A 26817-nucleotide genomic window follows, 5' to 3' on the forward strand; every position below is an offset into this window, starting at 1 on the left:
GGCATTGTAAATTCTCACGTATTATATGGACGTACTTTAACACATTGAGTATAAAATCGTACTTGGAACACATATTTGAACCTATTAAATAGAAATATATAGCATTTTTCTCGCAACAGGAACTTTGTGATTCCAGAAATGTTAACGTAGACAGCACTTTAAACTCGTGTAACCAGTGTATGTGTCACATCAATAATCATGGTCAATCAATTGCAAGTTGCAATTGACCATGGGGTGGGTGGTGTAAATAATCTAAATAGCCGATAGAATCTTTGATGATACCGCTTATAAATATTCACTTTTAGTATAATGCGAAAAATATGCAGTCTGAAGATGCAAGGTATTTGAAAAGGTAAGTGAAACAATTGTGACATAAAAGTTGTGCGAAAATTTACTTTCAGTGAAATGATTTTGGGGAGGGTCAAATTAGTTGTATACGCAATTGTCAACCCGTAGGGAGTATTCGAAGACGATTTGTATATTATGTAATATGCGTGATTATAAGATTTAATGTTATTGCAACTAAAATTCTATTACTACCAAAATTGTTTCGATTTAAAGGTTACACTTTCCACGAGAGAAATGCATATTTCTACAGGCTTGTTACATAAGCGAATGTTGTGTACGGTACAGATTGTGTGACTTACGCGAAATAAAGTTTATATCGCGAGCGATTCAGTTGCAATTGATTTAAAACAGTTTCTTCAATTTTTCATCTCATGGTTGATGTATTTATCACACAAAATTCTTATTTGTCCAATGACTGCATGAAAAGGTAACGTTTTGGATAGTATTGTATAATTTAATTTCTGGGGTTTATATACAAAATATGCAAAATATCCACTGTGTAATTTAACAAACTAAAATAAAGTGCCAAGACTTAAAAAATACAAATGTAAGGATCATAAGAATATTCATTATATTTTCTTGTATTAATACAAATAATTATGGTACTTAAGTATAGCATGAAAGTGTATTAAAAACAAATATTTTCGGTTTTAGACCTGTGTGCCACACAGGATTTTGGGCTTTTTAAATAGGTCCTTGTGCAAGAAAGTATTGCCTGCGATCTTTACAGTGGGAAGCCAGTGACTAACAGTCTGTGCTGACAGACCAGGATCTGTCTTTAGTAAATTGTATTCAAATATGGTAATACCTGATAAATACTAAATGCACTGAGTATGTAGATTTTACAAATAGAGCAAAGTCAAACTTGGTCAATACTTTTGTTCTTGATGGTACATATATCACCACCCACATTAGTTTTCACATACCTCCTGTGGTATTAAAACTGGTACTCAAACAATAATTCGTGTTGTTTTAGGATTTATTGTATCCTTAACTCTACTATTTAAGCTGTCTGTAACTGTCTTCCTATTCCATAGATTTTCTGTGTCACTTAAGGCATTCCTTAAGTCCTTGCCTCAAGAGAGTCATAACTGCAATTTTCTCAATCAGTTTTACAGTTATATTTACACTTTTGTTCAGTTTTAACGTATTCCTATGCCAGAAAATTAACCCAAGTTCAAAGTCTTCCTAGAGCTGTTGATACTGGGATGATCAAAAACCCTGAATGTTCATTACTGCATTTGTAGAAACTTGCCACTGAATCCTGTCCTGAGCCAGTTTAATCCAGTTCATTTCCTCTCGTTCTTTAAAGTCCAGTTAATAGTATCCACAAATGATCTGTATTGAAATGAATTAGAATTTGTTTACATTGCATAGATCCTTTATAGTACAAGCCATGTACATGGAACATGTCATAGTATGAATATGAACATTTAATACAAAAAAAATACCAAAAGAGATTTATAACTGCATACCTATTACAGCTATTTACATAAATGTTTGCCATATTTCATAATTTCCAATTGAAGTAATTTTTCTACTGACTAGGAGGAGTGAGATACTTTAATGACCAGTGTATAACTTTGTGGCATGATTGTAAGCACACATATAAGTTCATCTGCTTCATCCATTTTACTTAGTTGAAAACCATGTTTGTTACTTTAAGAAACACTTTCTCATATATAACAATCTTAGATCAGAGTTATTCTAGAAAATGTGATAGTCAGCAACTCAAGAAATGCCATGTTCATAAAGGCCCATGATTGGACCCTATCCTGAGCCAGTTTAATCTATTATGTACTTACACGCCCTATTTCTAAAAGATTTGTTTTTATATATCCTCCCGTCTATGCTTATGTCTCTTACAAAGCCCCTTCATTTGAGAGTTCCCAACTAAAAGTGCACATACATGTCTAGTCCTTCATGCTTATAGCCAAGAGTATACACTCAACTAGTAGTCTCCTTCATCAGTGGTATCCCGAGTACACTCTTGGCATTTGCAGGAAAGACAAATCATTATTGCTGTGCTGTCTGTTGGATTTTTCTCATTTGGGCCACGAGGCCCTGAAACATTTTACTTCCCCTTTTTTACATTGACATTGTATCACCAGTAAACAACATGGGGTTTTCTTGCCTTTTTCATGGTCTGAATTTGTAAAAAATTGAAGTTTTACGGTAACCTCTCAACAGGAACATTAGAATTTGGTAGTGGGAGTGAATTAGATAGTGATAAAGATGAAAAGAGTGTTGTGGTTGAAAAACCACCAGATAGTGAGGACTTGAAGCAGATATTGTGAGTGACGCAGAAGAAGAGGTAGTGAGTAATTTGCTTTTTAGATGGCCACAGGAAATCGTCATGGAAAACAAGGATTTGTAAAAACTGAGAAGAAAAGGGGGATATGATACTAATATAGGTTTCAAGGAAATAGTTTCTGAGAATGGTAGGTAGATGGAGCTGGCTCAGGATTGTGTGATGGCAGGCTTTGATAATAAGCCTTGATCCTTTGGGTTCTGCTACCACAGAATTAGTTACTTTGCCTTAAAATGATACATATTAAATTTATAGTCCATAGGCTTTCATGGCTGGAGTTCAATGTATAACTCATACTTTAAAGCCAGAGTTATACATATAAAAAATTTTTGCTCTGCAGAACAGAATTTTGTTCAGCCTAGTTATTTATTTATAGTTTATTTAACTATGATTTTTCTGTAACTCAGACTGTATAGCATTGAAAGAGAGGATGATTGTGAATAATGAATTTGGAAAGGACGTGGAAGAAAGCAGTTGTGGCCTAATTGAAAGTACTATCCCAGCATTTTCCTGGACCAAGGAAAACCATGAGAATCCTCAGTTAGGGTAGCCAGTCTCCAGGCCAAGATTTGAACTCGGGACTTCCAGAATACGAAGAAGGAGTACTAACCATTTGACGACATTCGCTGCCTTAACCTGTTCTATGCTGAGTTTTATTTAGCATACATATGAACACAAGTTTTTTAGAGAGGGTGGTCATTATTTCTAAATGAGATGTCTCATTCATAGCATGGAGAAAGTTTAGCTGTGTAGAGTATTAGAAATAAAATATTCCCTCTTCCTCTTTCTTCCTGTTCCTCGAATATTAAAACTGAACATTCATTACTTCTTACCATTATTAGGGATACATATCTTGAGCCCTTGATTCATGAGCATTGTTCTTTATGTACAGAAAAATAAGATCTCGTTCAATCGATGTCCACCCAACAGAGAAAGCCTTAGTGGTAAACTATGAATTGGAGGCTCTCATCCTTGGAGACCTGGGCGATCCATTACTTGGTGACCGTAAGGTAAGCAACTTAAATAGATTGTTTTGCATGATGGTGTCACATTCACCGTCTTCACCACTGTTAGAACCTTGTGTTACAAGTAGATTAAGGATATTTGTGAATAGGGTACTGAGGGGAATACTTGGACATAAGAGGGAGGAAGTAACAGGAGAATGGAAAAACTTGTTTAATGAGGAGCTTCATAATTGGTACTATTTACCAAATATTATTAGAATGATCAGGTTGAGGCATGTGAGATGAGAAAGGCGTGTAGCATACATGGGAGAGAGGAGGTCATACAGAATTTTAGCTTAATTTATTTGGGATGATAATATTAAAGTATGTCTTAGAGAAGTGGGATGTGATGATGTAGATGTCTGTACTTCTACTTTTCATACAGAAACTGTATAAAACCTAAGAGAACAGATGATCTCTAGAACAGATTCCAGACATCTTGAATACATTACACTTCAGATGTATTTGGCATTATTCATTGTTTGGGGGATATTTTATATACATAACATTTTAGGAGTTTTCTCTATTCCTGTTTTACATTTCACGTTGTTGTTATTTTGTGAATAAAGAAAGGACAGAAGTTGTTTTTGTGTCAGTGAGCCTCATATAAACAATCTACACTTTGGCTGCCAGTATGAATAAATGGTTGTATGGAACAGTTTGCCAATTTGAGGTCCTAAGTTGAAACAACATTTTGAAGAATTCGTCGTATAACTTACACATTTTTATATTTTGATCTCAAAATGCAATGGTATGATATGGTATGAGTTCAGACACAATATTGTCAGTTCTTGCTTATGATGTATATTGAAGTTTTTCTATTAACCTTTGGTACCAAGTTGATTGAAAATGGATTAGGAAATTTTATTTGGTTTTAAAATATGAATTGGTGTCTTCATGGTTTAATAATAGTAAATTATTAATAGTATATCTACAGTTGTCATAAACTGTGAATGCAGTATGAAGCTTAAACCAGTGCATACAGCTGGCTGTGTCTTTTCAAATGTAGTTTTTGCTATCTGCATAGAGTAAGGAATACTTAGGAAGATTATGTCTAGCAAACACAGAATCCCAGGATAAATATGCACTGAGAGAGGAGATTCCACTTCCATGAACTTTAGAAATATCTTCTTTGCATTTTTATTTTCTGCTGCTTGTATTGATGATGCACATATATCGTTTCTTTATTGTTAAGTTTCATTATGCCTGGATGACAAGAGCCAGGGTAACGCAGCCAGTATAGTGGACTGGACAACTGGGGTTTGATCCCATACAGCCTCTGCACCCAGACCAGCTCTGGGGCCCACTTAGCCTTCTGTCCAATGGTACCAGGGTTCTTTCCCCAGGGGTAAAGCGTGGATGGATCATGCTGCTGACCCCTCACCCCCATCTAGTTCCTAGATTAAGAAATAGTAGGAGCTATACATCCTCTCTCCCTAAGCACCAACATGGCGTGTAGCAGGACAGCTTTGAAGATGGCTGTCTTCTGGGCTGTTACACCGTGTAGTGTGGTAGGAGTTTACCGACAGTTTGAAGGTCCACAGTGCATCCATCTGCCAGGCTACATGACACAACAGCCAAGAAAACAGCCATCTACAAACTCACTGCTATGAACACCTCAAATCCTACAGGACAGCTTTACTTTTTTTTAAAATGACAGTGACTGACAGTTTCCTTTCGACAGGAGTGCCAGAAGATAATACGTCTGAAGAGTCTGAATGGAGATACAAATTGTGCAGCATTAGCAAAAGAGGTAGTAGGAAAATGCAGTCTTATTCATCCCAGTAAAATAGACGAAGTAGAGCAGCTAATTTACTACTTACAGAGCAGAAAGGATGCCACGTCTGGTTCCAGTGGTGAGTAAATTAGACATACTTGGGTCACAAATACCATTTTGCATATTTTGTAAAATCTGAGGGGAACCAATTACTACTTAATAAAGAAGGATGGAGGACCATGCAATATGCCATTTACAAAGAACAGATGAGATTAATGACAACTGTTAAGTTACAAAGAAATGTGGCTTAAAGTTCCAGCCGTGGAACAAGGTGATTCGTCACGACCCAGTTCGTCTTGTTTGGGTACAGACAGCCCAACTTCTGCTGCTGTTGCAGCTGAGAAGGCCAGTATTAACAATATCGAAGGCTACGTGGAACTTCTTTACGAAGACATTCCTGAGAAAGTGGCTGGCTCAGCTCTGATCCTGCAGCTGGCCAGGAATCCAGATAACCTTGAAGAATTAGGAAGTAATGGTATGTGAACATATGTTATACTTGGTCTTTTCAAATTACATGCAATAAATATAAGTATTGTATTCTGCTCCTAATATCAATCCAGAAAACTTTTATGTGGTCACAACTGATTTCTTATTCTTCTTCTATGGCTCTCCGGTCCGTATTCGGTCCATGGCCTTGTCAGTTCTCCTCTTCCATTCGGTCCTTCTGTTAGGTCTGTCTGTCCGAGGTTGAGGTTTCGAAACATCTTCCTTTTTACGGTGCAAGGTTGTTAGCCTTGCAACCTGGAGGACCAGGGTACCTGTCTTAGTCTGACCTTTCCCCCTCGACCAATCTGGCTAGGGAGGCCCTACCAGTAGCTGTGCTACCACCAGCATAGCTCTTGGGGTCACTGAGGTACTCGAGCCCCACCACCACGACAAGGTGCAGGTACCATTAAGTGGGGAATTTCTTATTTAGGTTATACAATATTTCAAGTAAATCTCTTTTTCAGATGCTGTATTGAGTGCCTTGTCACGAATTCTGCGAGAAGACTGGAAGAAGAGCATTGAACTAAGCACAAATATTGTTTACATCTTTTTTTGCTTCTCCACTTATTCTCAGTTTCACCATGTTATTCTTCAGTATAAGGTAAGATGTGGCAGGTGGTGCATTACTAAAAACATGTCAGTAGCAAAACCATTATACAAGAAAGATAACAAAACTAGTGTGACAAATTACAGGCCAGTTTCACTGTTAACTACTTTCTAATGTACTTGAGAAGGTTATTTGCAGTAGGTTTAGTCATCATATGCATACTAACATTGGTCCCAGAACAATTTGACTGCTTCAGACAAAGTGTATCCAGCCTTAAAACGAACATTGTACCAAAATCTGTTACCAAAATATGCATGCTACATTACATTTCTGTGGCATTCAAGGAATAGCTGCAAAATTGTTCAGTAAAATTAAAAAAGAAGGTTGAAGTAAAATTACATAAAAGCAAACAGAATTTTTCTCATACTGGGGAACAGTAAAATTCTTCACCAAATATTATTATGTCAGATAAAGGAGAATGAGATGTGTAGGGCATGTAACATACATGGGAAAGGTGAGAAATGCATACAAAATGTTATTTAGGAAGCATGAAGGAAGACCCAGGCATAGATGAGAGGATAATATTAAAATTGATTTTAAATGCGTGGGCTAGGAGGTGTGGACTGGATCTGGCTTAGAACAGTGACCAGTGGTGGATTCTTGTGAACACAGTAATGAGTTTCTTGACTCCATAAAGGGCAGATATTTTTTGGACTAGCTGAAGAACTTTGCTCCATGAAGTTGGTCTTTTCATGTGATATCCAGATCAGAATACACCTTTCTGGTTTTATCTTCTGAAAACACTGCTTTTATTGATGACAGCATTATTTATGTTTAGTACTAGACAGTTGCTTCCCATCTAATTTCTAGGAACCTGAAAATTAAAGTATACAAAACAATAGTTTTTTGCCTGTTGTTTTGTATGGGTGCAAAACATGGTCTCTCACTCAGATCGAGGAACACAGATTGCAGGTGTTTGAGAATAGGGTGTTGAGGAGGATATTTGGGCTTAAGAGAGAAGACGATGGGGAATGGAGAAATCTGCATATTGATGAGCTTAAAAATCTGTACTCCTCCCCCAATATTGTCAGAGTGATTAACTCGAAAAGAATGAGATGGGCGGGACATGTAGCACACATGGATGGGACAAGAGGTGTGCACTGGGTATTGGTTGGGAAGCCTGAGGGGAAGAGACTGCTGGGGAGACCTAGATGTAGATGGGAGGATAATCTCAGGCGGGATCTATGGGAGATAGGAGTTGAAGGAGACTGGATTTTGTTGGCCCAGAACAGGGTCTGGTGGAGGGCTTTGGTTAATTCAGTGATGAACGCTCGTGTTCGGTAAGCCAACTAGTTAGTTAGTTAGTATCTCAGACCATTTTACATCCAATAAGATCATGGTAGTGAATAACGACAGTTTGCAAATTCCGTGTGCGCGTGTCAGCAACAAATTATCTGTCTTGGTTTATGTAACTGGGGGAACTTGGTACAAGAGTTCGGATTAATTTTAATCAAATCGTGTAGGACTGATGGATGTTGAGTCACATGTCTGGAATCTCACACATTCTCTTCTCCCTCTCCCAGTCACGTGACTAGAGAAACAGTCTTAACAATTCTTAGACACATTTTATTTTCCGCTACAGTTACTCATAAAAGTCATGCGTTATGAACGGTTGGTTAATTCGGTGATGAACCTTCGGGTTCGGTAAGCCATCTAGTTAGTTACTAGACAGTTGCAGGCACATTGTACTTTGTTCTATTGTCGGCTTTACTTTTGAGTAGAATTCATGGTTGGCATTGCTTGTAGGTTGGGTCGCTGTGCATGGAAGTAATAGACTATGAACTACGTAGGTATGACCAATGGAAAGATGATCTAGAAATTCGTCGTCGTAAATGTGAAAGTGGCAATGCACCAAGTCAAGCCCAAACCCAAGTGCACGGGTCCACGACATCTGTTGATATTCGCAGAAGAGTCAGTGATGGGCTCAGTAATCACAGTACAGAAATTTCCTCAGAACTGCGGAGAACAGTATCTCACATTCCTGTAGCAGCTGGAGATAATCGAAGGAGGACGGTAGATGGTGTACATAGTCCAGGGGAAAATTGGGAGTCAAGAAGAAGACAGCTTGATGGTGTGTGCAATTCAGTCACTGCTCCTATTGATCCAAAAGAAGAATTGAAGAGAATGAGAGAAGACTTTGAGAAGATGAAACGCAAGTTCCAAAATCTCATCAAGAAACAAGATCAGTTGCTTAGAGGTAAGTGTTACTATTTACTGTTCCACATTTCAGGTTTTTAAGTTTAAAGGTATATGTCAAGAGTGGAGCAGTATACAAAAATAAGGAAGAAAAATAAACATGTAAAATAACTGTCCAGGTTTTCTTTTGATATTAACATCCCTGTAAAGCTTGGTCCTTAAAGACCCTAACAGACTAGAATATATTTCATCTGACGCCTAATCTTTCTCAGTGAGGAGGTTATGACAGGGCTTTGAAAAAAGTCAAGAAGAAATCTTGGAGACAATTGTAAATAGTTTATTGTTGTAGATTTTAATTGAGTTATATTTTAGAATGGTAAGTTTTTGGTGAATAGAAAGTGTTGTAATGGATTCAGCTTTTGAATATACTGATGTACGGTGTGGGTTTTTATATTCTTACTAATTTGCCATTCTGTCATAGTACGTGGAAGAAAGATGTGGGTCACTCAACAAATGTGTAAGGAAAATTTGTCACTCAATGTTGATCGCAACAGGAAAGTCAGTATACTGAAAGTTCATGATAATCATTGACTGAGAGAGTATAAGACCTTTAAGTTTCTGCAATATAAGAATCATGTAAAATTCACCTGATGTTATCAACACATGTAGCAGTGTTTATTTGATCGTCAGCTGTGAGTGACAGACGTCTCCAAGAATATTATATTGTTTATCATCAGATACACTCACAGTCATAGATAATCTAACAAAAATATTAATTAATTATATCATTTAGCTCTACTTGCTTTAGCTATTGACAAAATCCTCTGAGGCAACACAATAATATTGGCTGAATCCATTATGTTTATAATAAATTTTTGTTCCATTCCATTACATATGGCTGCAAGGGTAAGCAGATTGTCATTTAAAGATGTGTCAAAATAATTAATAGTATGAGATTAAGTCATACTGTATATTGTAAAATGTTCCGTATATAACAAGTAACTATTAATTGTCAAAAAGCTGTCCTTGGGTGACTCATAAAGTTTGAGCTGTCATTACCATACATGCCAGCATGTGTGGTTTCTGCACAGTAAAGAGCTGATGTATTTTAGCTGTATCATCACAAAATTGCATGATATGGTCTTGTAACTTGACCACCATGATAACCAGACTTGAAACACATAGACTTCCTTTGCCAATGTCCATGCGTATCTATGAGTCTTCAGACTTGTATAGGCATTATCATTATGCCAAAGAATTTAGAATGCTGCCTCTTTCACCTGTTGCCAATATCTTTAGTGTTACGCAGCAGTCCATGTGACTTTGACTTTGTGTGGCTTTAGTATCATAAGGAGCTGGACAGTTTAGACCAGTGGTCCCCAACCTTTTTGTGCCTACGGGCACATTTGAGAGTTTATGGGATCGTGGCGGGCACCAACCGATTAACAAAGCCAAATTTTCTTTTCTCTGGACAAATAAGATATGGACACCAAATAATACATAAAACAACACGACATTTAATGATACAAGAAACCATGCAATCAAAAGTATAATTATTATTACTCAAGTGGGAAGTTAGTGTGATGTTTGGCGCTGCATTTCATCGGCCAGTTTTTCAAATTTAGGAGTGTAGGATGATGTTTCTGCTCGCAAACAATCATCAAGATGGGCGTCAGTAAGTCGAGATCTGCGCTTTGATTTTATAATGTTCATGGTTGAACGGCCTTCATTATTCAGTATAACCTCTTTCCGTAACAACACGGGCACCCAAAAAAAGCCTTGGCGGTCGCCATGACACCCGTGGGCACCACGTTGGGAACCACTGGTTTAGACTATCAGTTTGATATGCTGTGCCATGTAATGAAATACATTTTCACACCCATCTGCATGCACCTCTGATCATGTGCGCAGAAATATTCATATAACTTTTTTTGATTTTGTTTTGAAGTTACTAACCAGTGTAGTATTTGCTTGCCTCATTGCAGTGTCTTTTTACCTTTTGTTGAACATTGCCGAAGATACCCGTGTTGAGGACAAAATGAGAAAAAAGAATATTACTGGAATGCTGACTAAAACATTAGACAGAGAAAATGTTGATCTTTTAATCCTGGTTGTCACATTTCTGAAGAAATTGGCTCTTTTCAAAGAGAATGTGGATGATATGGTAAGTTTCCAAATAATTTTGTAGATAGATTAAATTTGTTAGATTAGCCTTAGCTTTACACTTTCTCATAAGATATCTTGGAACATTTTTATAGTATCTGCTCATTGAGAGAGGTGTTATTTTTATGAAAGGATATATTTGATATTTTGTTTTAATTTAGACGGGTTTACCAAACAGAATATGTTTGAATGTGTTAATTGAACCAATATAGAAAAGAAATTCATCTTGGTGTGAATGTGATACACCTGGCTTCTTGTGGGTACATTAAAATACAGTATGTATACATGCGCACACGTGTGCACCCTGCTTCATTCCGTCTCCATTATTATTATTTTTATTTATTTTTTATTATTGTTTTGTGGTGCATTACTACACAGTTTAAAATGTTTCAGTTCACATGTGTTGTAACAAAATAAAGTACTGCTTAATTATGATTTCACCAGTTTTTATTTTACTGCGGGACTATTGCATTACTTCACTGGAGTCACTTCTTGAACAACATGTTTAAACTTTCTTCTAGTTATCGTCAGGTTCATTTATCATTAGTTTGCTTCCATAAGCATTATAAAACATTTAAAGAACAAGAAAGACAAAATAGTTAAGGAAAATGACACAAATACCAACTTATTGAAAACAGTTTGCAAATGAATTAAACAAATATAGACAGTAGTAATCCATTATTTGCAGTGCTGTGTCAACATGCTATAAATACATAGCATCACCTGTGTACCCACTCAGGTATAAAATAACACTTTATTAGCAACAGACACTGATAATAACGCAAGCCATATGTAATCCTGTGGTTGCAAAATAAATAATAATGTGCATCGTTAATGTTTGCATTGCACAGAGACATACTGAAGACAAGACAAGGATAAGCACAACATAATCGCATAACCAAGCCACTGACAACATAGTTAAAACATGTTTCAAGATTTTTACCATGTTTATTATTATTTTTATTTACTTTCTAGACTTTACGTATACGTGTGTAAAGTCCTCTGGTTGATGTACCAGTGTAGAACTGTGCTCCACTGCCGCTGTTGCTTCCGTATCGTTTCATATGTGCCATGAATTTGTATAAGAAAGTTTATTTTTGCACGTTATAGTTATATAAGGGCAGTATCTTATACTTCATAATTAAAACTTGTCAGATGCACACGCACATGTGTTCGTCATCAATAGTTTTATTCAGCATTTGTTATGTTTTGTTTCATTCTTCTTGGGCGAGGATTTATATGTCGATACATATTTATGACTATGTATAGTTTTGTGCCCCCTTTTCATGATGTTCTGTTATGTGTCTTTGACAAATTAGGGTGTGCCATGGGTGAAAAAAGTTTGTAGAATACTGTTATAGAATGAACCTGATGATGAATGCAAGACTGTCACAGGTTCAAGAAATGATTCCAGTTAAGTGCAATGATGCAGTACTGCAATTAACACTATTGGTGTTGTGTAGTGAGTGACAAAGTGGAACCATAATTATACAATAACAGCAAGATACTACAATACAAGCTTAAATATAATGTTTATTTTTTGTTTGTGAGCAAATCTAACAATTAACCCCATGACACGGAGATAGTTACTCAGTTGGTCATGACATTTTTTGTTACAGACCTCTGTGTTTTATCACAGTGTTAACCAATACAGTACCTAATTCTGTGGCATTCATAGTCTTCCATTAGCAGTTTGATATTATGAAGCTGATCAAAGATTTGCCTATTTGTAGGGAAACCAAAGATTCATCTCCGTATTTAAAAAAGCCCAAGCAGTGACTTGTTGACTTACTAGTTTATGACAATTTATATTTCAGTCTGATTTGAATGTGGTAGAGAAGCTTCCAAGAATCTTAATGATGAACAACTCTGATTTGATCCATATGACCTTGAAACTCTTGTTAAACCTGTCATTCACCCTTCTTCTACGAGAGAGGATGGTACGTGTTGGATTCTTGCCCAAGCTTGTCAGTCTTTTAAGTGAGTACATAATGCTGATGTTTTATTCCTCCAGTATAGCCTTTTGTTAACCTCTGACCTTAAATATTGGTGATTGAATGAGTATGTTGTAATACAACACTTTTCATTATTTTGATTATTCAACTTTCAGATGAGCAGAGACATGAATCAGTTGTGCTGAAGGTTCTGTATCATCTCAGCATGGATGACAGGTGTAAGTCAATGTTCACCTACACAGACTGTGTTCCTATGGTAAGTACAGGTAGCGAAATAGTAAAATCTTAGTGATTATAGTTTCAAATAGAGTATACTAGTAGGTCATACCTGTAGTAGATTGTTTTTTGAGATGTACTGTAGCTAGCTTCAAATGAGACAAAATTTGATAACTATGCATTGTAGTTTTACAAGAATGTCACTGAAATAAATGTGGACTGTGATGCACATGAATTAATCATTACAATTATTTATTTATTTTGTAAATATGTCTTTTCTCTTCAGTGGAATAAAACCTTAAAATAAGCCATTGCCACTTCTGTGTTTTTGTTTCATTATTCACATAGCAGTTTATGAAGCAGGAGGAAACTACATAAATACCAATAAAAGAATATCTGGCAGTTTAACATCATTAGGTGTTCTTTTTGCTTTAGTGTAAGCAAAGAACACTTTGTTAGTTCATCCATGTCTCCCTGTTGCAACAGTGACCTCTTTTCTCATCACTTGGGCAGTGACCTCAGATTACATTGTGCATTTGTTACTACTTTGATTGCCCTGCTGATGTGATCACCTGTGATGCAGTGTAAGGAACACGTCATGAAATTTTAGTGTACTCCAAATAGTACACCTTTCCAGTCTCATCAGTTACACAGTGGTGCATTAGGTGCAGATCACTGTGTTACATTAACCTACGTTTATGCTACATTATAGATCGAGGATCATGAGCCCTTTTGTGTGGAAATTTGACATCAAGTTGTGATTGCTAAGTTTGTTAATTTATTCAGAAGGTTTATGGAATTTTACAGGCAATGAAGCTGCTGCTGGAAGGTTCAGAAGATGAGGTGAATCTGGAACTGGTAGCACTCTGTATCAATCTTGCAATCAACAAGCGCAATGCACAGATTATGGTCGAGAACAACAGATTGCGGTGTCTTATGGCTCGAGCTTTCTGTAACCAGGACTCTTTAATCATGAAGATGATTCGCAATATTGCCATGCATGATGGAACCAAACAGAATTTTATTGTAAGTTTAATATTCCATACAGTGATTTATTGGACCAATAATGTCTTGTATTTTGCTTGGTGAGATTTCAAGTTCTCATAATTTCACGTATGAAGGCGTTTGTCTTCTGGGTTGTTGGATCATGCAGTCTGGTAGAAGTTTAATGACATTTCAGGGGTGCTTTCTGCTTCCATCATCAGAACAATGAATAAGCCACACCCCCCTGTCATCTTGATTGAAGCGGCAAGCACCTCTGAAACGTTGGTAAACTTCTACCATACCACATGGCACAGTATTCCAGAAGACAGCCATTTTTGTTCTTACTACTACAAGAACATGGAATCTCACTTTAATCAGAAAATATTTCAGACAAATTATGTTGTTATTAACAAGATAAATACTGAATGTCATTAACTTTTTTATTTTGTACAAGATTACCAACCTTCTGTGTTATGTTTAAAAGCAGTTGGTACTCCATACTTTAAGGCGATATTCATAGGAAGGACTGAATATCTTGGAATGCTTATACAAAGGAGAGTTAATGTTAGAACAACCCCCCAAAATGTATTTATTCCCTGCTTTTCAGGAGTTTGTTGGTGACATAGCAAAGGCAATTGTGGATTGTCCAAATGAAGACTTTGTGGTAGAGTGCGTAGGTGTCCTGGGCAGCATGACTCTTCCAGACCTGGACTTCAGTCAGCTCATGCAGCGTTTTAACCTCATCCCGTGGATACAGAACATTCTTGTCCCTGGTAAGAGTTTGTGTAAAATACATGGTACATTAATATTCTTGGGTTTATAAACTCTTCAAATGAATCCCTCTTAAACTGTCACATGCAAGAAGATTTATTGTCTAGGAGTTGGGTGTTTTGCTGTCCTTAAATAATGGAATACTGCACTTACAAAATTTTGAATGGAATTAATGTCTGATATGGAATAGAGTATTTCTTGACAATGTGAGTCACACAGATATTCAGTAAATGCTCCATCTTTATGTAACTGGAAGGTTTGTTACCAGCTCACAAGAGTTACCACTGGTCCCTATCCTGAGCCACACCCTTTTTTTCTTCAGATTCAGTTTAATGTTGTTTTGCCAGCTATTCTGAGGCCTCCCAAGTAGTCTCATCCCTTCAGTTTTTAAGACTGAAATTTTGTATGCATGCTGCATGACTTGTTCATCTCACTCCCTTTATTTGATTACTCTCACAATATTTTATTAAAAGTACAAATTGTGAAGCTCATCATGGAAATTCCTTTCTTTCTAAAAATAATCTTCATCTTCTATGGCTCTCCGGTCCGTATTCGGTCCACGGCCTCCTCAATTCTCCTCTTCAATTCGGTCGAGGCTTTGATTGAGGTTTCGAAACATCTTCCTTTTTACGGTGCAAGGTTGTTAGCCTTGCGACCAACCCCCAACCTGGAGGACCAGGGTACCTGTCTTAGTCTGACCTCTCCCCCTCGACCAATCTGGCTAGGGAGGTCCTACCAGTAGCTATGCTACCACCAGCATAGCTCTTGGGATCACTGAGGTACTCAACCCCCACCACCACGACAAGGTGCAGGTACCATTAAGTGGGGTTCTAAAAATAATACTAAGGTTCATCTTAAATTCAGATAAGAAATAGGTGTATTCCAGTAAGGCCACAATTAATATGTTTCAGATCAAAGCAATACACATTAACAATGGTACTGACTAAGCTATGTGTGTACGTGAATATTACCAACAGCTAGCTAATTATTGTAATTGCTATCACTCAAGCTCTTGCATGCCTTCCATTAACTTCTTAGCATCCCAGTAGCATACCCCAGCTCTTGTATTGCCATAAATTGTATTTAATTGAGCACTATGCCATGAAGAAGTATGGCGCAGTGGAGGTATAGCTGTGTGCATTCTTAACCTCGGTACAGTTAAAGACGGGTGGTGAGACTCCGGCTCCTTTTTATGTAGAGAATAAGCCCTTAGAACCCATTGGATAAGAGGCTGAGTTCACCCCATAGCTGGTCTGTTTGAAGAGAAAAATTGTGACCCTTGCTGCCATCGTTGTGTTGTGTTCGAGTGGTTAACATTCTTGCTTCATATTCAGGAGGTCCTGGGTTCATATCTTGGCCTGGAGATGAGTTATCATGACTGAGGTTTTTCATGGTTTTCCTTAGCCCCTACAGGCAGATGCCAGGATAGTACCTTGAGTTAGGCCACAACCACTTTCTTCCAGACCCTTTCCAATTCATTATTTATTAATTATCCAACACTATGTATCCTGAGCTGCTGAGAGTATTGTTAATCACAATCTATCCCTGCTAGGAGTCAAACCTGGTCATCCGTTCTGTAGCCAGTCACTATACTGACTGAACTGTCTTGGCTATTCATTTCTAAAGGGTTCTGACAATGTTGTATTATATTTAGTATTACTGGATTTCTGGACTAAGTATATTAGTGTAGTATATACTGAGCCAATGTTATAGTGGTATTACGTGATTAGTCTACCATAAAGTTTTCTCTTTTTCTGGAGTGTGTTATAAGAAAAGTAAAATTTTTTCTTGATGGCTTATTTTATGGAACCATCAGTTACTCAGACTATATAGAACTGGGAGAAATGTTTGAAAATATTTTGAAGATAAACGTCTTTGTTCAGTACGATTGATTTTTCTGTATTTTAATATTTTGTCTTTTTATGCTTCTAATTTTGTTAGAAAATTTCTTTTTTGATGACGTAATGAGTAACAGACCAACAATTATGCATGTATAGATCTGTAAATAAACTATTTTTGTCTGACCTCTTTGTTTCAGGCAAATATGAGGATGACCTGGTTCTGGAAGTAGTGGTTCTGCTAGGAACAGCTGCTGCAGATGAGGGCTGTGCCATGCTCCTTTGCAAAGCGGACATCCTCCTGTCTCTCATTGAGCTCTTGAAAGGTAAATGAGACAGCCCTTCCAATTCAATTCATGCCCTCTGTCTCTGGGATGTTTCACTTGTGTGGCGTGTTGGTGGTAAATATGGACCTTTTTATTCTATACCCTCATCTGTTGAGGACAATTCTTGTTCATTTCATACTTCCGTTGTAATGTATATATAAATTGTGTAAAACTGACTCTGAGTATAGAATCCTTCTTGAAAAGTTAGTAGCAAGTCTCTAAATGCTTTCCGTGACCCCAAAGATTCATTACTAAGTGTGATTTTGGTTTCTCACATTGGCAGGTATGAAGACTGTCTTATGAGAGGTTGTGCCATATACTGTAATAGAAGTTTACCAACATTTTAGAGGTACTTACTGCCTCCAGAGGCACAACATCCTGGAAGACGGTCATCATCATTCATTACCACGTTCACAGAAGCTCACGTTTTGGCTGTATTCTAAACAAGTTGAATCTTTTCTATACTCTCACATTCAATTTCTTTCATATGATTTTAATATTAGCCTCACATATATGCTTAAGTCTCCCAAGTGGCTTAATTCTAACTAAATTCTGTATGCATTTCTCATCTCGTTCAGTATAGAGACCAATGGCAGGCTCTTGTAAACACACTAATGAACCTTTAGGTTCCATAAGCTGCAGGGAATTTCTCGACTACATGAGCATGCTATTAGCTTGTCAAGGAGGCCTGTGTTTGATGGAGTAAGGTAGTTGGAAACATTTTCTCCAAATGGTTGGGTACCTGGCATCTGTACGAACAGTGAAATTTACTTTTAACGATGCGATATTTCTGAGGGTGTGGTAGTGAGGTGTAAATATCTGCTGGTGAGAACTTGTGATTACTAAATTCAAGTTTAATGTATTGTTTTTCTTTTGCAGCCAAGCAGGAAGATGATGAAATGGTTCTCCAGATCATATATGTGTTCTATATGATTTCTCGACATTCTACCACTAGAGATTATCTGATTAAGGAGACTGGTATCCTTAATTTGCTTCTAAAATAATCATATGAAGGATAAATGAATGAATTATATACTATTTCTTTCACTTACTTATCATTCCTTTATAATTTTTCTGTGTGAATGCAATTTCATTTATGAGTGCATGTTTAAGATAAAAGTTTGTGTCATTTGATTTAATGTCTGTAGGATGGTGGCATATTTGGAATACTACCTTGTTGGTTTCCAGTTAGATCTGAAACCATCCCAGAACTTTCCATAAGTGTGGAAATACATCAGGCAGTCTATTGTCTCGATGTCAGTTTTGCACCATTACATATAGAAAGTTGACACAAAGTGGCAGTGAAATTATTAGATAAACTTTCCCACTCTTACGTTCTCCTGTGTTTCCATGCCAGTATTTCAAATTTCAAAGTTTGTTGTAATGTTACATCTCTTCTATAAAACAATAGTGAAAGGAATTCATAAGTTTTTGTTTGGATGAAGGTTGTAAGTATCTTCTTCTTCTATGGCTCTCTGGTCCGTATTCTGTCTATGGCCTCCTCAATTCTCCTCTTCCATTCGGTCCGCTGTTAGGTCCGTCTGTCCGAGGCTTTTATTGAGGTTTCGAAACATCTTCCTTTTTATAGTCCAAGGTTGTTTGCCTTGCGACCAACCCCCAACCTGGAGGACCAGGGTACCTGTCTTAGTCTGACCTCTCCCCCTCGACCAATCTGGCTAGGGAGGCCCTACCAGTAGCTATGCTACTGCCAGCATAGCTCTTGGGAGGTTGTAAGTATATTAAAGTAAAAGTGTCATAAGAAAATTGTGAGTAGGATTATGCATGAAATTGCTGACTTGGTATACATTTTTGAAGCTTCAGTTTGTACAGATTTGAAGATATCTGTACAATTTAGTTGGCAGTAAGATTAGACAGGAATTTAAGTTGTAGTCTGTTCTGTTTTTCACACTATATGTTGCAGAACTGTTGTCATATGAACAGTTTTTGATTCGAATATGTAACATAACATATGAACTCTATGAACTCTACTCAGTTTTTGTAGTTGCCATTGTGTTCTATCACCCTGACAACTTTCAACCAGGAACATGAACATCATTCCAGTAAACACCAGCACTAATGTTTTTATGTGTATTAATCGTTAATTATATATTATTTGTATTATTTTTTGTGTGTTTTTGGGTCCCCAGTCTCATTCTTCCAATAAGGTCTGAACCTCGCTCATTGCGATTTTGCCGTTTGCAGGAATTTTCAAGAAGACAACGCCTGCAAATGGCGAGGGTGTGCTATATTTAGTATAATCATATGGCTCCTCTAAGAACTTTCCTTAACTTAGATCACAGAAGCTCCTGCATACCTAATTGACCTCATGCATGATAAGAACACTCAGATTCGGAAGATCTGCAATCGTTGCCTGGATATCATAGCTGTAAGTATATAATTTTTGTAACATTTAGTGAATACTTACCAAGTCAAGCCCTGATTAAATTATTTTTATTTTTGTCAGAATTTCTGTTGTTTTTTCTCTTCTTCTTCTTCAATTTTCCTCTATCTGTTTCAAAATACACAAAGTAGGTTAACTAAGCTTTAGTGCTTGTGGCACATTTCTGAGCTGCTTAATTTGAATCCAGACTAGAGTGTATCTAACCTCAGTAAACCCTTAAAATATGCTTCAAGTATTTCCTTACTGGCTCGCCATTTATACAGTAATTTATTATTCATAACCTTTGAATATTTATGTAAAGTACACTTTCATTGTATTCAGTATACTTACTAAATTATAACTGATATTGTACATTTCTGTTTCTTCTGCTGATAAGTACTTAGTAAACTTGGATCATTGCAAAGTGATGCAGAATGTTGTCTCATAATGGGATGAATGTATGAATGCACAGGACTGGAACAAGGAATGGGCAGACCGAATCAAGTTGGAGAAGTTTCGTTGGCATAACTCTCAATGGCTTGAAATGGTGGAAAACTCTATGGATGACAAAGACTTTGGAATGCCGAGTGATGATTTGCCACCGTTCCTGAATGGAGACCTCATGCATCTTTACCCTACAGGTACCCTGCTAATACTGGTGGTCTGTTACAACAGACAAAATTTTGAGTTCTTTATTATGGGGTGAGATCTAAGATGATACTGTATATGCTTAATTAATCACTGGGGCTGAAATTACAGCCAGATACTGGAAAATAGTAGTTAATGGTATTTCATCCAATTATGTAAGATTTTAAGCCTTCACAGCAAATAAATGTGCTGAAATCTTCTTAATTTATAATCTGCATTAAAGTTGAGTTAAAAGCCATCATCAAGGTTATATTTTTATACATAAATATGTACAGCTGTTGCTTGCAGGCAACTTACTGGGATTCAGAACTGTCCATGAAGAAGGTTTATGTAGAAGATGCTGTTAAACTTGTATTCAGAGAGTATCTGGTTTGAGTCTCAGTCATGTTGTCAGCTGTCCAGATTTTTTTTCGTCCCCCCTCGGCCAGCGCAGACAAATGTCAGTCATGACTACCTCTTTCCATATACACTCAGCATTCATAATCATCTACCCATCTCATTCACTGCCTTATGACCTCTGCATTTAAAAAGGTGTTGCAAAATAACCCAAGAAACAGTCAGTCCATTAATGCAAATATGTTAATGCTCTACAACCAAACATGTAAAGCTGTTACATTTACTAGAGTTGCCCTTTTTTCTGTTTCATAGGTTCACAGATGTCATTGAGTGTACCCAGTGAAGATGGTATCAGAGACAACACCACAGAAAATGAAATTAGACCAAAAAGTGGCAGGTAAAAACTCTTAGTGCATGAATAATTGATATAAAGCATTACCTGTACATCAAGGGTTCTCCCAACCCAGTTCTGATCAGTTAAAAAATGTAGTGAAGCACAAAACAACCGCTGTAGTTTAAGAGCGGAAGCAGCAGGACTTGATGCTTGATGCTGTAGACAAGACGTCTTCAATTTTGGCATCCAAACCATCACAACTTCCTGTTGTTCTCAAAATTAACCACATTTAAGTGTTTTGTTTCGGCCTTAAGATTTTTCTTCCCACAAGGCTTGATTGCTGTAGCCTTGCCCTTGTTTCCTTGCTGGTTTGGAAGCCCCTGGGCTTCTGCCACCTCAGGTTAGATCACTCAGGCTCTGTGAACATTGGTTCCAAGAGGCTAGGCCACTTTCAGGGACTAGTCACCTTTAACACTGAGATTTTCCCAGCATGTATGATTACTGCTCAAGAAATTCTGCTTTACTGACTCCCTCATCTGTGCCTAGCTCACTGAGGCTTTCAGAATCAATTGCTGTGCAGTCGCTGGCCTTAGGCACCAGTCAACTTCCACCATGAGGGGTGTTTGTTCTTCACCTTAAGATATGGTTGTCTCACTGCCACTGGTTGTCATTCGTATGATTTGGTATCCTCCAATGTGGATATGTAATTTTTGGCTTCTTTGCCATTCCATTTGGAGGTACTCACTGCAGAAGTGCTAATGTACTTGAAGGAAGAGCCACTCATTGCCAGAGACAGTTGCTTCTTGTATATTGGAGGGTACAACTGAAGATAACTTCACCACAGCTCTACCATCCAATATGGCACTCATGCATATGGATTTAGTCTCTAAACAACTGTTATGTAACAGGCATCTCAGTAATGGCAGTAGTTGTGGGTAGGGAATAGTTAACAAGAAGTGACCTACTGCCTCTCCGTCCAGTGGTTGAAAGGAGGTGGCAAGTTAAGTACAGTTGGTATCAAATAAAGAGACTTAATCATGGACATTCTAGCAAGAAGGTTAAATTCACGGGTGATTCGGATCTAAATGGTCGAAGCCTTAGTTGATCTTCCTCATTTTATGAAGGTCTTCACCACCGTTATGACTGTCCACCATGTGCTTGGCCACAGACAGGATTAGACCACCTCTGGGGCCTGTACCCCCATGAGAAATCTCTAGGGTTTTTCTCCTAGTATTGCTTTAGTTCATGGTTGACAACCATGCAGCTTAACAGATTAGCCAGAACTAGCCATCTGTGGAACTGCAACCCAGGGGCTCGTCCAAGTAGGGGGCTAGGGCTACCTACAAATACTGTACTTTGTGACTTTGCTTTGCCATAAACTTTGCCCCACAGACCACCTCTCCCACGCCTTGCCCACTGGGCTTGGACATCTCTTTGCTCCCGCTATAATAGTTGCAACCAATGTGTACTGATGCCATTGTTAGGTCATCACTGTTGCACTTGTTATTTCCTCAATTGCCTTGCTGATGTCATCACCTGTGATGTGGCGTGAAGAACACCAATGAAATTTCAGTGCACTACAAAGAGTACACCTTTCAAAGCTTTTGCAACATCACCATTTACCCTAGAATGGCAATATAAGTTTTTGAAATGGCAGCAGTTAAGAGCAATGCTTCTTAGAAAAAACAACTTAAAATACTCGAACAGTAGCGCATCAAAAGACTTAAAACCCAGGGTTGAAGTCTGGCCAGCAGTCCTGTAGTATGGGGGGTTGAATGCCCTGTTTTCATACATTAAAGGTTAAAATTGAACATTGTCATGGCATGTTTTCATTTTTGAAAGCAGTCATGGCAAATTTCTGCTTCATAACCATGTACAGGTAGCCCTCAATTTACACCGGGGATGCGTTCCTGGACGAACCGGCGTAAACGGAATCGGCATAAATTTAAACTCTTTTATAATTTAAATCAATGGGAAGTCAATGACATGCGTTCCCAGCACCCTAACATTGACGAGTAATGGCATTACATTTAAAGCTCTGAAATAAGGTAAATAAAATAAAGGGAATTTAAAAAATATATTTTATACACTTACAATCGGCAATTCGCTGGTCCCTGCGATTGACTGTGATTCTTTCATTACATTGATGTGTACAGTCATCTCTGCTGTTAATGCGATATTTGCATTCATGTAAGACGCCGACCTATACAAAATCGCGTAGTAAAAATAACCCCGGTACCTCCACAGAGACTAAATTAGTCCTTTGAAAGTTTAAAGAGCCAGGAATGAAATTGCATAAGAGCAAATTTGCATATACAAAAGTTTGCATTTCACAAACAGCTTTCACTGATTCATCAATCTCATTGGAGCAAATTCGCGTTAATGAAACGTACATAATTGCAGAGATGACTGTATTTATAATTTTTATTCAAAATCAGCTCTGTAAGAATTACGATTTAGTATAAGAATCAGTACGAGAAACATTGTAAAACGTTATAAATAATAGTTTGTTTTTGTTTGTTCCCCCCCCCCCCCCCCCCAGGGCTACCTGTATAGTGTTTGAAAATGTGATATTACCACATTTACCCAGTCATCACAGTTTATAAGCACCTTAAATAGGCATTATCATTCTGTGACCCTGTGTGTGAAAACTGAGATTTTATATCATCTGTTTATGTGTGCCTTTCTTTGTAATGTAGGTATAGTCGAGATCTTGAGTCAGACTTTGGAAATGGAGAAACGTTGTTGAATGGCAAGTCATCAGCTAGTCTCTCTACAAGCAACAGCAGTGAAGATTTTGTGCGAAATGGTCTCAACAACCTGGTCCTGGGTCCAATTCTGTCAGAAACCGAATTAGACACTACGGACCAAACTCGGTATGTGACGATATGAGTCGTGCCATAGAACAGATATCCTTTCCACTGTAGCACGTGACAGAGTCGTATGAATAGACGTCATTTCTATATGATAATGAGATCTGAAATGATGTTTCAGGTAATGACCTTAAAAAGGATTCGTTAATATTGTTCATGTTTCCTAAGTGACATGTCTCATCATTTTTTGGGAATCCTGGAACCAAAAAAAGAAATCATCACTGCTAATGACATTTTTGGACAACGATTTATTTACATGAATGCACTTGTGCTTGAAATTACGTTTTTTGACCTGTGCCATTTTGGTTTTTTATATATATTTATATATATAATGTAAGCAATATTTGTTGTACATGTGACAGTTTTTTTATTTTTAAGTTTGTTGACTCTGTTATTCATGCTTGTTGTCTTGTTAATTGTGTATACCAAAATAATTTTTAATAGATGGCTGTTGTTGATGAAGCTATAATGTGCAATTCTAGTCCAACTGTTTTTCGGTGATTATTACCTTATTTCTTGTCAGTTTTGTAAATATATTTATTTCAAAAAGAAATGTACTGTATCATACCAGTGTACTGCATTTGTTGTATAAATTTATTTATTGCCTTCTGTAGAAAATAATTTGTATGTTCAGCTATTAAATTTCATGATGAATGTATGTTTTATCTTTTTTTACCTTTTCTGATATTTGTAGATTACAGTGAATTGGGACCATGAGCCAAAGTATTCAGCTCTTCTGTTGATGGATGTGTATGGTGGTGACCTCATACTGGGTGAGGGCCAATGGAATTAGTGAGTGGTGCTAGTGGCAGATCAGTATCCATTTTTTCCCATCCTTTCTGATCAATGTCTAGTGCAAAGGCGTGGGGAGGAAAAAATGAGTGGGATTTTGGGGGGGTCTTCTGTTGTTCCTTTGCCTGGCAAGGTTGAGACAGACAGACTTTCTCTCTCTCATACAGCCTTGAGGTAATTTTTTTCTAGCCTGTAATTCCCCCCCAAGCTAATGCTTTGGTTGGTTGGTTGGGATGTAAGTATGCATTGTCTCCTGTTTAAGGACTGGTAGTTTTGGGGTAGTAGAGGGATGAATGAATTGCTTTGTAAGCATACCTCTTCTGTGTGGGGCAGGCTTTGGAGCAGATGGATTGTTTAATGGGGGGGGGGGGGGGGTAAAAGGTTTGTTTTACTGGTTTTCTGTTTGTTAAAGTTACATGAAGCAATGATTTGGACCCAGTTTTTTTTAACTGTATATAGAGAGCTAATTGAATATTATTATTATTTCTTCATAATAATAATAACAAGTTTAAGCTGGTTTACATGTTGATAGTAGTATGCCTATGAATTTATTATTGTAGGAGCCATCCTGTAAGTACATGTCTCAGGGAATTGAGGTAGTGTTTAAAGGAGGCTCTTTTTCTGCTAAATGCAGAAAATCTGCACATAATCAGGTGGTCTTTTTTTTTATTTCCTCCCCTGTATGATTCATTTCCAAAACTTTTTCATTTATTGTAATCAAATTGTATACACTGTAACTACACTAAAAATGTAAGCCAAATTTAGATTTGTTGGGAAGCAACTCCTACTTTATAAGAAGACCAAAATAGACGTTCAACATTTCTTAAAAATGATTTGTAAGAAATTATATATGCAGTGCAATAACTTCAAAACAAATTTGAATCTGTGATAAATTAAATTCAAAGCAAATGAGTTCTGCATAATAGCATTTGAAAAATACTTCCACTTCTGTTTTATGACCACTGTATTCCGCAACAATGAAAAGTTTTTGGAATGGCTGAATAACATCTCATAAAAGATCAGGTATCATTGAGGTATTTAGTTTCTCATGTCAGTGTATTTATATTGTTATTCATATTAATATGTAGGTTTTGAAGACAAAGGAAAATTTCAACCAAAGTATATATATATATATATACTGGGAACGACACGTTCTTCAAGTTCCTGAGCACTGCGGGTCCCAACTTTTCATTGGCTTGATCTATAGACATTTTGGTACGATTCCTTGGACGAGGGATCGGCCCGTCGCAAGGCCTCTACCTGTACACAGGACAGCACAACACAGAAAAACGCTGACAAACATCCATGGCTTGAGTGGGATTCGAACCCATGGCCCCAGCGACCAAGCGGCAGAAGGCCCATGCCCCAGACAGCGCGGCCACTGCGGACCCCATATATATATAAGTTTATTACTTCCATTGGCAACTTGTTTTGTGAATGGAAAGATGTGTGCAACAGCTCCAGCTGCTCAGTGAGGAGTAATTTTCCTTTTAAATTATTGAATATAAATTTTTCTGTTGTTTGCTTTCATTCCAGGCCATGAGATGTGCAGTTTTGCCCAAACTAAATACAACTAAAGTAAGTTATAGACTATGTTTCTGAGTGATCTATTTGTAAGAGATAAATGCAATTTTTCAGTACTGTAGGAATGTTTGAAAAGTATTTTGACATTTGCTGACCTAAGGATTCTTCAAACTCAGACTTTACATCTAACCTAACCTCAAAATGGTTGTAAGCTATCACCACCTTCAGATCACTGATGATATCAAATTAAGTCTGAAATCAACAAAATTATAACAACTTTAAAAGTTAAAGAACCATTCTATATGAAGTGAAGTAGTTTTGAATTGATTTATTTGCATCAATAAAATAATTGATCATAGATCCTTTGCTGAAACAGTTTGGCAGGGAAGCAATCAATATTGAGGTTAAGTAATTTGCAATCGTTTGAAAATGTGAATCTGATTAAAATTAAAGTCAGAGTATCCTGCAATATATGTACTGTAATCATTGTTTTCACTTTTTTCAGTTGCTTGATGAAGCTGCTTCACTTTATGAACGCCTGTATGGACCCGCAGAATACATTTTGGTTGGTTAGTTGCAGTTATGAATTCAATAAAATATGTCTTCTTCGTGGCATACATAATAAGTGTCACATAACAAAAACAGCACCGAATAAATGATAATTTATGTAAAATAAAAAAATATTATCTCTGAAACCGAGTACATTTGTCTTTACAGGGCCATATGCAGTAATCATTTTCAAAAATGAACATCAATATTGTACCCATTCCTTCTTCATGAATACAAATATCAATTGTGCCAATGAAAGGAGGAGAATATGTTTGAATAAGAATTTATATTTACAATTTTAAGGATGATGCTTAACATGAACAATATAAATATGTTTGGATACACTTCCCACTTAACAAAAGAACACAGCCTTGTCCACTAAGCAATATTGCTGTTTTTACAACTCAAAAGCGGCTGATTTATTTTTCCTGCCAATTTCTTGTCCCATCACCATAAAAA

The 26817-nt window shown here is 37.1% G+C and overlaps 1 protein-coding gene across 3 annotated transcripts; it reads left to right on the top strand.

Moving 5' to 3' along the window:
• On the top strand, window positions 1-24151 carry Kap3 (kinesin associated protein 3). Of its 3 annotated transcripts, none has more exons than XM_022073473.2 (17): window positions 1-352; window positions 3552-3669; window positions 5348-5519; window positions 5694-5915; window positions 6391-6527; window positions 8280-8730; window positions 10655-10833; window positions 12650-12812; window positions 12943-13043; window positions 13811-14029; window positions 14595-14760; window positions 16797-16922; window positions 17802-17900; window positions 19223-19308; window positions 19775-19943; window positions 20599-20683; window positions 23320-24151. In XM_022073473.2, exons 1-17 carry the CDS (start codon window positions 321-323, stop codon window positions 23510-23512), a joined length of 2718 nt encoding a protein of 905 aa, XP_021929165.2. In that variant the 5' UTR covers window positions 1-320; the 3' UTR covers window positions 23513-24151. The 3 variants fall into 3 exon arrangements, with proteins under 3 accessions (XP_021929165.2, XP_087208439.1, XP_087208440.1); XM_087352313.1 differs by lacking the exon at window positions 1-352 and adding an exon at window positions 640-775; XM_087352314.1 differs by lacking the exon at window positions 1-352 and adding an exon at window positions 640-775 and having other exon boundaries at window positions 5700-5915.
• The last annotated feature ends 2666 nt before the right edge of the window (window positions 24152-26817 follow it).

This window comes from Zootermopsis nevadensis, unplaced genomic scaffold, assembly GCF_977971745.1.
Source record: "Zootermopsis nevadensis isolate Lab colony 2312 unplaced genomic scaffold, Znev_1.0 Znev_ptg000021l, whole genome shotgun sequence".
NCBI classification, from domain to species: Eukaryota; Metazoa; Arthropoda; class Insecta; order Blattodea; family Termopsidae; genus Zootermopsis; species Zootermopsis nevadensis.

Coding starts and splice junctions, on each gene's coding strand:
- Kap3 (XM_087352313.1), top strand. CDS start 720: ATGGTTGATGTATTTATCACACAAAATTCTTATTTGTCCAATGACTGC. Junction 12,813..12,942: donor CAAGCTTGTCAGTCTTTTAA/GTGAGTACATAA, acceptor TTCAACTTTCAG/ATGAGCAGAGACATGAATCA. Junction 19,309..19,774: donor GTTGCCTGGATATCATAGCT/GTAAGTATATAA, acceptor ATGAATGCACAG/GACTGGAACAAGGAATGGGC.